Source organism: Conger conger, chromosome 6 (genome assembly GCF_963514075.1).
Source record: "Conger conger chromosome 6, fConCon1.1, whole genome shotgun sequence".
In the NCBI taxonomy this organism is placed as follows: Eukaryota; Metazoa; Chordata; class Actinopteri; order Anguilliformes; family Congridae; genus Conger; species Conger conger.
In genome coordinates, this window is record NC_083765.1 from 44,595,541 (window position 1) to 44,609,735 (window position 14,195).

General features: G+C 43.1%; 1 protein-coding gene across 1 annotated transcript in view; it reads left to right on the top strand.

Moving 5' to 3' along the window:
• dpy19l3 (dpy-19 like C-mannosyltransferase 3) overlaps positions 1 to 10,544 on the top strand; it is a 43,224-nt gene extending 32,680 nt beyond the window's left edge. Inside the window, exons 18-19 of the mRNA XM_061245611.1 lie at positions 5,286 to 5,444; positions 8,292 to 10,544. Of these exons, the coding sequence (XP_061101595.1) occupies positions 5,286 to 5,444; positions 8,292 to 8,495 (363 nt within the window). The 3' untranslated portion in view covers positions 8,496 to 10,544. The remainder of the gene's footprint in view (positions 1 to 5,285; positions 5,445 to 8,291) is intronic.
• Positions 10,545 to 14,195: the final 3,651 nt, after the last annotated feature.

A 14,195-nucleotide genomic window follows, 5' to 3' on the forward strand; every position in this document is an offset into this window, starting at 1 on the left:
GTGAAGAAAAAACCCTTCACAACAGTTGGCCAGATCAAGAACACTCTCCAGGAGGTAGGTGTATGTGTGTCAAAGTCAACAATCAAGAGAAGACTTCACCAGAGTGAATACAGAGGGTTCACCACAAGATGTAAATCATTGGTGAGCCTCAAAAACAGGAAGACCAGATTAGAGTTTGCCAAACAACATCTAAAAAAGCCTTTACAGTTCTGGAACAACATCCTATGGACAGATGAGACAAAGATCAACTTGTACCAGAATGATGGGAAGAGAAGAGTATGGAGAAGGAAAGGAACTGCTCATGATCCAAAACATACCACCTCATCAGTGAAGCATGGTGGTGGTAGTGTCATGGCGTGGGCATGTATGGCTGCCAATGGAACTGGTTCCCTTGTATTTATTGATGATGTGACTGCTGACAAAAGCAGCAGGATGAATTCTGAAGTGTTTCGGGCAATATTATCTGCTCATATTCAGCCAAATGCTTCAGAACTCATTGGACGGCGCTTCACAGTGCAGATGGACAATGACCCGAAGCATACTGCGAAAGCAACCATAGAGTTTTTTAAGGCAAAGAAGTGGAATGTTATGCAATGGCCAAGTCAATGACCTGACCTGAATCCGATTGAACATGCATTTCACTTGCTGAAGACAAAACTGAAGGGAAAATGCCCCAAGAACAAGCAGGAACTGAAGACAGTTGCAGTAGAGGCCTGGCAGAGCATCACCAGGGATGAAACCCAGCGTCTGGTGATGTCTATGCGTTCCAGACTTCAGGCTGTAATTGACTGCAAAGGATTTGCAACCAAGTATTAAAAAGTGAAAGTTTGATTTATGATTGTTAGTTTGTCCCATTACTTCTGGTCCCTTAAAAAGTGGGAGGCACATATACAAACTGTTGTAATTCCTACACCGTTCACCTGATTTAAATTAAAGCTGAAAGTCTGCAGTTGAAGCGCATCTTGTTTGTTTCATTTCAAATCCATTGTGGTGGTGTATAGAGCCAAAAAGATGAGAATTGCGTCAATGTCCCAATATTTATGGACCTGACTGTATATCACTATATCACCTGAGACAGGTACATCACTCCTTTATGACCTGAGACAGGCATATCACTGCTATATCACCTGAGGCAGGTACATCACTGCTATATCACATGAGACAGGTACATCACTCCTATATTACCTGAGACCGGTGCATCACAGCTATATCACCTGAGACAGGTGGATCACTGCTATATAACCTGAGGCAGGTACATCACTGCTATATCACCTGAGGCAGGTACATCACTGCTATATCACCTGAAACAGGTACATCACTCCTATATGACCTGAGACAGGTACATCACTGCTATGCCACCTCAGACATGTACATCACTGCTATATCACCTGAGACAGGTACATCACTCCTATATGACCTGAGACAGGTACATCACTGCTATATCATCTGAGACAGGTACATAACTGCTATATCACCTGAGACAGGTACATCACCTGACAGAGGCAGTGAAAGAGAAAATGTTATTTCTCATGTATACTGTTGTAAACTGTGTGATGAACAGAAGATGTATATGTCACGTATATGCAAGGCATAATCCATGACGAGGTGGTCATTACACGGTTATTCACCCTTAAAATAAAACTTTTTTCTGCTGGCACTAACTACCTCAGGCCGTTAAGGTGGCTACTGTTTCAACATATTGCTATGATTACATATGTTGGTTAAGTTCTGATCAAAATAGAGAAGCTAGGCAGATGGCTAAGTCCGGTTTTTATTATTTTTTATCTTTGTTAAATTCAAGGTTTTAAACAAGGCTTAAATTGGTTTCTTAGTCGCCCCTTCATATTCATAATTCCTGGTCCACCTTAAATGTTTTTCACTGATGTTGTAACTGTCTATTCTCTATACTGGTGATAGCCAAACAAGGAAAAGATAGCTAATTGTGAGCCGTCTGTTTACAAACATGCATTTCAGGACATCACAGAGCTAGCTAGTTACGTTAGCAATCTACCAAAACATTAGAGAGCTTAGCTACGGCTATTAGCTATCTCGATGTAACATTACTGTACTTCACAAAACCATTCACAGTTATATCAGATGCCATTTAAAAAATGTTAAATGCTTAACTCGTGTCACACTGCTTGCTTTTGTTCTAACTGCAGGCAGAATATTCATTTAGAACGGTGATTAGACTTGACCTGGACTACATGCCAAACGTTGAAGGATTATACTAAAATAATCACCACCTAGCATCCAATAAGAATTGAGTATTCACCCAGACCATTGTCAGACCACCGTATAAATGGTACTATGGTGTGTGTCTATGGTGTGTGTTTGGGTGGACAGCAGGGTGAGTTGATGTATAAATTGCATTTGCAGTATTTGAATTACAGGAAACAGAACTGGACAACCCAAGTGAGACGTAAACGTGTTGTGACACAAGAGTAATGTTGATAATCATCTTGGCTTATTATCCAATTAAGTAAATACATTATGACAGGTAATTAGCATGGCTGTATTTGCATTTGGTTATAAAACATCACTGACAGTTGTTCCTTACGTCTATTTGTTTTGTTAGCTGCAGCCAGCCTCTCTTATGAAATATGCATTCCCTGCAATTTATATACATACACCCAGTGAGCACTTTATTAGGTATTTATTAGACCTATTTTGTAGATTTAAGTCTTCTACTGCTGTAGCCTATCCACTTAAGATATGTCTTCAGAGATGCTCTTCTGCATACCACTGTTGTAATGCGTGGTTGTGTATGCATACACACTCAGCACTTTATTGTTGAACTGTGTAAAAGTAAGTATTTCAGCATAAATTCGATAAATTCAGCAGTATTTAATTTAATTTATACATTTGCTCATTATTTCTAAAGTCAGTGCATGCATTCACACAATTATATTTTGATAATGGTGCTTTTTTATTTCAAATACTGTGTTAATTATTTTACATTACAAACGACTCAACAGAATGATGGTGGGTGGGATCAAATAAAGAAGGTGATGGAGGGAGTCTAAATAACGGCAGCTTGCCAAAGTGAAAAGCCAACTTCAGCTTCCTTTCCTGTCGAAACAGCTATCCTCTCCACCTACACCAGGAAGTTTCCTTACTCTTTTCCCCCGTGTTACACATTTGTACACGTGTGTATTCACTTAAGTACTCAGGGTGTTATCTAATAATTAGACGACTTCAGCTCTACATATAATTTTATGTGCATGCATTGCTGTAATCCTGAGGGAAATATACGACATTAGAGATGGGGTATGATCGCGGTGGTGGCGAGGTTTTTTTTGGTTTCGCTCTTTTTTAACCTTGCCGAACAGAGCTGTCGCGACGAGGAATCCGGGAGACTGCGAGGTGGGTACAAATCGTTCCGGCACTCTCCGTGGGCGGCCTTCACACGCCGTCCTCCGTGTGAAATGACTAATGAGGCTGTGCTCTTATCAAACGTGCGCTTCCGCGGGTGTCGAATTTTAATGGGGGAGCGACCGGTGATCCGGCGGAGCGGCTAACGTGTATGCGGTTTGGGGGTCAGGACACACAAACACGGCGCTGTACGAGAAGAAAGCCAAAACTCAGAAATATTAGCAGCCTGGCGACGCTCCCACTGCTGCTGTGCTAATGCCAATGCATACATCTTGGTTCCACGTTATGTCTCGTTTAATTCTCTGCTCTATATTTTATATGCGTCTGTCTAAATGCAGTGCAGAAATCTGCCTATCTGTCTGTTTTTATGCGCTCATCTTCATGGACACCAACTTTCTTTAAAGACCCTGTGTGATCAAAGTCATCCTTTTTTATATACTGTGTAAAGAAGCAAGGAAAACTATGAACGCTATTATGTTAAATAACCTATACAATAACTGTCTTTTAAAGTGTTACTTAAAACTACAAGAAAAAAAAAGAAAAAAGATTTATGCTTAACTTTTAAGTGAATACAAATGTAAATAATTAAATGTTATTTTAATGTAAAATAAGTACCATATTTATGAACAGGAGGGGTGGGGGGATGCCCCTTCTGTTCTGAATTAATATTCCCAGCTTCACTTATAATGGGCAGCCCACTAAGTGGACTAAGTGAGTCTTAGCCCATGCAGGTACGTAAAATGCACTGAAGCCTGTGTCGTTCCTATGGTTACAGTCAGGACTAATCAAGTCATAAGGGGGAATATAATGATTGGGAAAAAATAAAAAAATCTTTTTATGGAAATTGCCTTCGTACAAGATCTTAAACCGCAAATACTAAATATTATTTGTGAACTTGAAGTTGAAGTTAATATACACTTGAAGTAATAATAATAATAATCGTTCAGAAACCTCAAAAAAAACAATAACTGCACTTTAAGTCTGCCTTTCAGTGAAATGCAACAATACACATTGTAAATTGACCTTGATTGAAAACGGTGCTATATATATGAGGCTTATTATAAAAAATTGATTATTTTGCCCAAACAGGCAGTGCCTGAACATTTGTGTTGCTAGTAAGCTGTCTAACTTCCACAATAAAAGGATGTCAATTTACTCTCAATGGCTTCTGGGAGAATAGTGCTCATCAAACATAATCCAGGCTACTTCTCAGTCATAATTCTAACCGTTATTTCTCGCCGCTGCCCGCAGACTTTTTTGTTATAGCATGGATATACTGACAGCCACATCGTTTTGCAGTCCCGCAGTGTGTTTCTGTGTGTAGGTGACCCTCAAAAGAAAATGTCACTGCGCATCCTGTACACAAGCTCACTAAGAGCTCAGTGACTGCAAAAGCCCAGAGAACAGTAGGACCAGGATTGTGAAACGCTGAGTTTAATTTTCGGGAATGTATCTTCGCAGCTGTGCCTTTGTTCTTACAGTAACACTGTGGTCCTGTCTGATCTAGGGGTTTGTGTATTCACTCGCTCGTATATTACAGCACACTGTAATCTGGACGTCATAGAACACACAGAAATCTGTTAATTTAGTTAATTTAGGAAGGACAGTCGCCTTTTCTTTTTTAAATTTGGAACATTCAGACAGTAGGTTAAACCAGCTCTTCAGCCGGAGTGTACTGTGCAGATTCTGAGCACTGCCAGGGCGTAGTTCTCTCAATTTCCAAACAATAAGAGAGTCCTCGGAGTGCACACTGGTGCTCTGAGAGCTAATAAGCTAATAACTTGCTGAGATGCCAGGGCAGATGGGATTGTAGTTTTTTTTTGGTTTTTTTGTAGTCCTGTCAGCACAACCGCTCTGGGTGTTAGCGTAGCGTAGCCTCCTGACCCCGGTGCTGTGCGTTGGTCCGGTAGGTGTACCAGGTCTACGCCCGGCAGCCCCCAGAGGAGGTGCACAGGATCCTGAGGGCGGCAGGGGCTGACTTTGTGGTCCTGGAGGACAGCATCTGCTACGAGAGGAGGCACAGCCGGGGATGCCGTCTACGGGACCTGCTGGACGTGGCCAACGGGCATGTAAGTGTCCGTGCGCTGTGTGCTCTCTCACACACAAACACACACACACACACACACACATACGCATACATACAGATAGATAGAAAGATCATTTAATTTATATAGTGCTTAAAGTGAAAGCCTCAACCACCATCAATGTGTAGCACCCACCTCGGTGATGCACGGCTGCCATGCGCCAGAACGCTCACCACTCACCGACTGAGGTGGAGGGAGAGAACAATGTTTTTGCCAATTGATTCTGGGGATGATTAGGTGGCAGTTTGAAAGAGCCAGGGTTGGGAATTTAGCCAGGACATCGGGGAACCTCCTTCTCTTTGCGAAGAGTGTCATGGCATCTTTAATGACCACTGTGAGTCAGGCCCTCTTTAGCCTCTTTAACATTTTATCTTTTATGCATTGCCAGTCAGGGGTGCCAATAATTCTGGAGTCCACTGTATACTCACAAACACATTCTCTCACACACACACACACACACACCCACACACACACACGCGCGCACACCACACACACACTGTTTTTATATGTGTTTTAGAAAACTGAGTGAGAGAACTGACTCATCTATTTGTGTTCAGAAATGTGCAATGTGTGCATTCTAATGCCTGTTTGTATATGAGAAAGAGAGAGATGAGGCTCTTGTGTGTCTATAAGAGTGATGGATGTGTGTGTGTGTGTGTGTGTGAGGGAATTGTTCCATGCGTGCCACCGCTGGTATACAGGCCTGTGTGCCAGCATTTGTATATCTGTGCCAGAATGTCACAGTGCTTCTGCCTTCCTTTGAATTAGTGTTGATGCGTGTGTGTGTGTGTGTTCCATGTCTGAAGGTGAGCGAGAGAGAGTGAGCAAGAGAGAGTGAGCGAGAGAGAGAGAGAGGGAGAGAGGGAGGGAGAGAACAAACATGCAAAAGAAGAGGGGGAGGTAGAGGATGGGGTTTGCACTTGTTTCCTGTAAATAACCGGAGTCTGTCTGTCAGTCCGTGTCACTCCAGCGCGTTTCAAAGCGCCGGGGCCACAAGGCCGTCCAATTACGACGAGGCGCACACATCGGCTAACTCGCCGTGAGGACGCGTCGAAGAAACTGAGCGTCTGTAGCCTGTCTGTAGCCGGGGCTTGCGATTGGGCGGCTGGCGGGCGTCGCTCGTTAGCTTGACTGAGCGCTGTCACGCGGGCGCGGTTGCGTCAGCGGGTCCTGCAGCCTTCACGCTCCCGCTGGTGCGCAGGAAGTGAGGCGTCCGGGGAGGCGCCGGCGCGCTTGTGTTATTCTGAAGTTTATTAGCTCTCACCTCCGACTCCACCGCGGCAGTGCTAACGCGCGGAGGGCTGCTTCAGGAGCACCTCTTCCTCTTCACACCCGACAGTCAACCTTTAATGTTTCCGTGACAACGTGGGTGGCAGGGTGGCGGAGCGGTGAGTGCTGTCACCTCGTCTGAAGAAGGTTCAGGGTTCGAGTTCGCTTCGGCCGGATCATCTCTGCGTGGATTTACCAGGTTCTCTCTGTGTTTCCTCCCTCACCGAAATACATGCATACCAGGGTCCTGTTCCACAAATCAAGATTACTCAGTTTACTGGATAAATGCGTAAATTAGTTAAAGTCGGACCCTGCCCAAAATTTGGAACATAGACTGAAGTAAAAAGAGCTGTTCCGGGTTGTGCTTTCTGCAGCTATCTGGCTAACTCTGCTTTGAGGAACAGGGCCCTGGTTAGTTTAGGTAAGGTAAGTTATACCCCTGCCGTTGCCCTTGACCAAGACACTGGCATCAGAACTGGAGTTGGTTCCCGGGCGCTGTACTGTGGTTGCCCACTGCTCCTAAGTAACTAGGATGGGTCATATGCAGAGGACAAAGTACCCTCCAGGGTTCAATCAAGTATATATTGGGGGAGCCAGTGCAGGCAATGACTGCATGGGACTGACGTTCCAAGGGGGGTGGGGTGTGTGTTCCAGAAAGGTGAGGGCCCATTTTAGAAATGGACCACCTGTGTTCACGCCCGTCCTCTCCTGATGTGCCAGGGATGTGTCCGACGGCACACCAGATTTATCCTGCCTCAGAGGGAGAGACTGTCCCCCTGGCTCACCGGTGTTTCTGGGAGGGAACCCATCAGAACTCTTAGCGCGGTCAGACCCACTTATCTTCCGCAATTTAGCGCGAGAAGGCTAAAGTACAGCATGGCTTCTGGTCGAAATCGATAAAAAAAAGTTGGCTTTGAAATAATTTTTCCTCTGCCGTGACTAGATGCCAGCGAGTGGAAAGCTTTGAAGAATGAGGGTCTGAATCAAAGCAAAAAGCGGACCCCGAGCGTGGTGATTTACACACCCGCAGCTGCCAGAGGTTTCACTTTTTTATCGATGCCTTCTCAACATTACTTTTCTTACCCAATTTGTAAGCCCTGTGTGTAGTCCAGGCCCCCGCCCTCGATTTATTGCGCCCCATCGGCTTGTCAGAGTGCACTCCGACACGCAGCTGCGCCGCTGGCTGCCGCTCTTGGGCTGCGCAGCTGACGCAGGCGGACCGCACACTCCAGGTTGGCCAGAGGTGGTGCTGTTGCGCAAAGAGTGCTGTTCGAGCGCCAACTGAGACTGGTCTTTGGGCTGTTGTTCCTGTCAATCTTGCCCGCCCAGTGAGAAGGGTTTTTTTCTGTAGTGCAGGGGCCTGTTTCATAAAGCAGGATTACTCAGTTAGGTTGAGATCCGGACCCCGCCCCAAATCTGGAACTGGACCGAAGTGAAAAGAGCTGTTCTGGGTTTTACTCAGAGCAGTGATCCAGCTAACTCGGTAACCCTGCTCTGTGGAACGGGCCCCAGTTGTGAGAGTGTTGTATTTTGGGTAATGTAGTTCTGCTGGGTGTGTCACAGATCATGGACGGTCCAGGGGAGAATGACCCAGACCTGGTGCCCGCCCCCCACCCACGCTTCTGTGAAGAGATCAAACGGGACGTCCCAGAGTTCACCAGCCTGTTCACGCGTGTCTTCAGCAACAAGACCTTCCATGTGTACAAGCTGAAGAAGGGCAAGAAGCGAGGGAAGGCTGGAGGGAGAGCGGGAGAGCCCGACGCGTAGCGCTTCCCCGCAGCGGCCATTTTGTTTTAGGCTCGGTCTCCATCCCCATCAGCCGCCACCCTCCACCCTCACAGAGACCCATCAACGCTTCTCCTGCACCCTGTTCTGAGCACCCCGCCAACTCCCAGAGTTGACCCACAGCCCATGGCTTTCTGTGTGTGTGTGTGTGTGGGGGGGGGGGGGGGTACCTGCCAACGGTGAACGCAATCTGGGGGGCACAGTGTCAGAGAAGCAGTAGGATGATGTTTACATTTCCTTCCATTTTGAGACTGGTTTTGAGAGAGAGAGAGAGAGAGAGAGAGAGAGATTTAAAAAGAAAAATGAATTGAGCAGAGCATTCTGGGATTGCGTCTCAGCAAGCCACAGCAGCCCAGCGCCTTGTCATGCATTTGCCAAACCTGCCATTCCACCACTTCTGCTATATGTGCCATATGTCTTTTACACCTGATAACATGCCGCCCAGTTTTCTAATGCAGACTACAGGTAAATGGCTGTACACTAGGTATGCCAGTTGTTTTGTAATGTTGAAATGTGTGTTGTGTTGTGTCTTAAGTTCCGATGTTCTTCCGGGTGCCATTTAATTTCCCTCCCCCATAGGTGAATGGAACGATCACCTTTTTTTTTTGTCGTTGTGTCCTTCTCTCGTGAACGATGGCCGTTCTGTTACTGCAAACGCCTTCGCTAAATAGAGGGCTGGTCCTCCCTAGAAAGGGCGATGATTACGGGTTTTGCAAAAAAAAATAAAAATGCATTAATAATAATCTAAATTACGCTGACCGTGTTATTAACCTTGTGGAGGATTCATCTTATTGGTTTATATTTGCTAGAACAATTCAGTTTTTAGCCTGCTTTTTTTTTTTTTTTTTGGTGGTACAAATGAATATCACAATATCTCCTGTCCTCCTCAAACTTTCACTTACTGCAGGGCTGCATATGACAACATCTGATGGTTTAGGCAGCTCAGGAACACACAAGTAGTTGCTGTAGTTCTTGATTTGATTAGTTCATTCCCATTTTAAAATTCTAACTCGTCATGTGCGATGAACGATGTGCTTGCAGTAGATTAGAATGACTTAATGTGTTGAACTAGAACAGGTGACTTGCGTTTTTTAAGGTTGGCACTGACAGAACATGACAACGTGATATGCCCAACCCATCATGTTATTTTACTCATTTCACATACCTTTTATCTACTGTACGTTGGCATGAATCTTTTAAACAAGCAACTTGAAAGTAAGTGCCTTTTAAAGTTGTGGTTTTGCCAGGTCTACTGATGGTCTTTTCTGACAGTTTGTGTGTACAGTGAGTAGTTATGATGTGAATCGAGGAAAGTTTACAATTTTGTTACGTAAAAGACCCTCGCTGTCAACCGTGTGAAACAGTGTAAACCCCACTTGCGTGGATGCAGTATGTCATTTCATTTGTAATTATTTGAATGGGCTTCAAGTGTTTTTCTAAATCCCTCTGCGACAGGGTTGTTAAGGTGAAAAGCATGGTTGGTGTTCCGGTGCTTCTCCACGTGCTTTTCTTAACAAAAATCCAAACTCGTGGAACAGTTTTAAATACAGAAAAACTGAGTCAAATTTTGGCGACCACTGCTAATAGGGCACCCCGGGCTTTTTACAGTGGCCACAGTTGGTCGTGTAGTGATCATTTAACATTTACACATGGGAAGGGAGTCATAAACTCAACATGGTTTCTGTAAAAAAGTCCAGCCAAACATCCTGCTTTGGTTTTGTTTTCTTATGAAACAATCCAGGGTGCCTTTATATTCTATATAATATTCTATATTATATTCCTGATTCGTTTTCTTTGTCCGGTCTTTGCCATTTACAAAGTGCAGCCTCGCTGCTACCTGCTTGATATGACAGTGGATAAATTGCACTAGTTTGATCTTGTGAACTCTGTAATGGTGTTGTTTTGGGGTTCGTTTTAATTTATCAGTCGTTCCGTGTCCTGAACAGATGTAAGTCCTGTCTCTGAGTGTTAGATATGTTCAACGGGCTTGCTGTTTTTCCTTTGATTTTCTTAATAAAGCAGATTTTTTTATGCTTGGTTCCGCTTGACCTTTCTGTAATCCGTTTTCCATTCACGTTCAGACTGAGGAAGTGTAGAATGCCAAATCGGGTCAGACATGAGACAGCACACGCAAGGCTAAAAAAAAAAAAGCCTCTTCTGTTAGCCTACATTACATTTCAAAAACATTACAAGTGAAAACCTGTCAAAAGTTGGTCTGGGAATATTTAGTCTTAGTCTGGTTTTTTGTCAAGAATCAAAAATATGTTCCCTTTGCCTTTGGCCATAAAAGAGGTGAGATTTTAGCTTTTAATACGAAAACCAGAGCAATAATAATAATAATAATAATAATAATACATAATTTGTATAAGTATTTGCTAAATATCAGATTTGCCCACTCAATTCAATTTGGTTAGTTTTTTCAGGTTCAACATTTTACATCACATTAAAGATACACTAGGTTAATTTCGGACTGCCAACGGTCAAGAGAGCAATTGCGGCAACAAACACCCTCCAATCACATCACTGTTTATCTCTCCCTGTGAACGCTCTGACGTTGAAATGCCATATTGAGCTTGAATTACAGCTGTACAATGTTATGGTACAGTGTTGGTGCGTCAACTGTATATTTTGAAACACGAATTTAAGGACTATAAACATAGGCAGTGGGTGAATCAACATGTCAGTGAGCCTTTTCAATGATAGGAAGGGATTTACTATGTAGCAGTGTTGTAGCAGTGTTTTAACACAAAAGTCTTACCTATTGCACCTTTAACATTGAAGCACGTTCATCAAACTTGCATTTGACATAGAATCAGTTTTCAAAACATTCATTTTACATAGAATCACATGGACTGTATACAGCGGGAAGTTAACTGAAGCTGCTGCTCCCTCGAATTCCCTGCTGAGGTGTACCGTCAGCTTCGAAGTGGGAATGCAAATTTAAAATTTAAAACAAGTCAGGTGCCTTATCCAGCACATTCACAGTTTCCTGTTCGCGAGTTCACAAGCAGCAAGCCGTGATGTGAAATGAGACCCGCGTCTATTCAGAGCTCCGCGACAAAAAGCTATGTTTAGCCAGGAAAAGAATTTGTTTGCGTTTTGCATGAAGCAAAAACGAAACGCGACTGACAAATCCGTCTGGGAGAAAACCGTTAATTCCACACAGTGTTGTTGCACAGCTGGCCCTAATTGGCACCAAAGGAGGCGTTTAACTTCATAGTGAGCACTGTAAACAACCTATACGTGCCAAAATTACTTGCAACTTTCTGGAAAAGGAAATTGCAAAATTACAAACAAGTTAACTAAGCCTATGTGCACTAACGGCGGAATTGCAATTAAATGTCTTAGGACGTTGTGTTCTCAACAAAGTTTGAACAAACAATCGGCAAGAGTGGTGAAAGTAAATTTGAATATAATGATTCCAAGGTCACACTGTTGCCGAGTGTGAAGAAGAATTGAACCCACGAGAGCGGCAGGAGATTAAATGGCTATACGTGATAGCTTTCGGCTTGATGCCAGGTGCTCTTTGGAAAAGGGTGCGATGGCAACTAAGAAAGACAAGCGACGTTACAGAACCTAAAGAAAAATAATTGTGCTTCCACGTCGATGGGTCCAAGGCTCACTGGATAGTATGGAAGAATAATGTTAAAAGCATTTATTATAACGGCATATCCAACAAGGTACAAAGAAAGCAGCCTACGACAAAAAACCTTCATCGGGGCGTACTGTTGCCAAGTGTACCTAAGCCTGAAAACGAAAAGGAGCAAATTTGAATTCCTGGTGCATTGGAGACTCCGTGTAGCCTTCAGCAAGGACATTTCTTCTGTACATACCTATCTGTATCAGAAAAAGATGTATAAAAAAAAAAAATTAAAAAAAACTATTTAATGGTACAATAGCTAAGATAGAAAAATAAAAAAAAGTTGTTACAAGACCATCCCTTGCTATCACTGAAAAAGACTCACTGCCATGTTGAGTCACCCTCTGTCTGTGTTTATAGTCTTTAAATTCGGGTTTCAAAATATGCAGTTGACAGACCGACACTGTACCAAAACATTGTATAGCTATACAATAATTCAAGCTCATTGGTTGAAAATTGGTTCTAATTGCCACAGCCAATGGCATGGGGGGAGGGTGTTTGTTGCTGCAGTTCATTTATTGACCGTTAGAAGTCTGAAATGACCTATTTTACCTTTAAATGTTGGAAGTATAAATGAGAACTATGATAGCTAGATAAAAAGCATAGAAAGAAAACGAGGTTGAGAATTAATACATTTGTTGTGCTGCTTCAGTGGCTGTGTGTCAGTCAGTTCCCTCAAATCCTCCAAAGCCCAATGGTTCAAAACCATCAGATTAAGAACATTCAAGTGAAGGTTGCTCTGTTGAGCTGGGATTACACATTGTGCAACAGAGTACTGTGTGAACATTTCTCAACATGCTAACACTTTTTTAAAATATCAAACAGTGGGGTGCAGAAATCTGGGCACCCCTGATTTGAATGTTTCTGTATTATTACATTACAAGGCATTTAGCAGACACTCTTATCCAGAGCAACGTACAAGAAGTGACATATAACTGTCTGTGATAGAAAGCAAACTTGAACTCTAAATGGGTCAGTTAAACATGAGACCTTTCTGCAAATTTTTAAGCAAGCATTGCTTTTTATTTAAATTTTTCACTGTTTATATGATTTGGGCCATGTGCAATGGTTTGGGAACCATTTTGGATAATTCTTTGTTACTTAAAAAAAAAAAGGTGGAGGTGGATCCATTATGCTTTAGGGTTGTCTGGCAGCAGGAAAAATTGTGTGGGTGGAAGGAAGAATGGATTCCACCAAATATCTGGAGGCGAATGTTCAAAGGTGAGTCCAGACATTAAAGTTGAAGAGAGGTTGAGTATTCCAGCAAGACAATGATCCAAAGCATACCCTGAACTTGGCCACCACAGTCCCTAGACTTGAATATTATTGAACATCTGTGGAGAGATCTCAAACATGCCGCATATGCAAGGAGGTCAAATAATATTACTGAGCTAGAGGTGTTCTGCCAGGATGAATGGGGAAAAAGCTTTTTACAAGCGGTTAGAGTGGCGGCATGGATGGTGCACTGGGTAGCTCCAGCCCCCTGCGACCCTGTTCAGCATAAGCGGGTTAAGATAATGGATGGAAGCTGTATATAGTGTATAGTGTGTATAGTTATGGAGGAGTTACAAAGTACTAACTGACAGGGTTCTGAAACTTTTGTACAGGGCCCTTTTCCTTTTTTTTTTTTTTTTGAAAAACGTTTTTCTGTCTCTTCAAAATTTGCTTTAAATTTCGAAGAAACGTTTCATGTTTAACATTGTACCATTTAGAGGGTTCAAGTTCGCTTCTGTTCACTTGTAAACTGCTTTTTAACCAGGGGTGCCCACATTTTTGCACACCACTGTACATATTTATTAAAGCAGGAACAAACATATTGTTGCAAATAATATAAGCTACTAATGTTGATTCCACACTTTCGTTAATTATGTGATCATTTTTGCCACTTTTTGCATATGGTATGATAAAGTGAACATTCAGGTGATATTGCCCCTAACACTCATGCAGGGCAAATACATTCCCACACCTCTGAGATTACTGTGAATCCTCACCAAACGTAATACCCTCCCTGAGGGGTTCCAAGTTATTTTTCTCTCTATTAA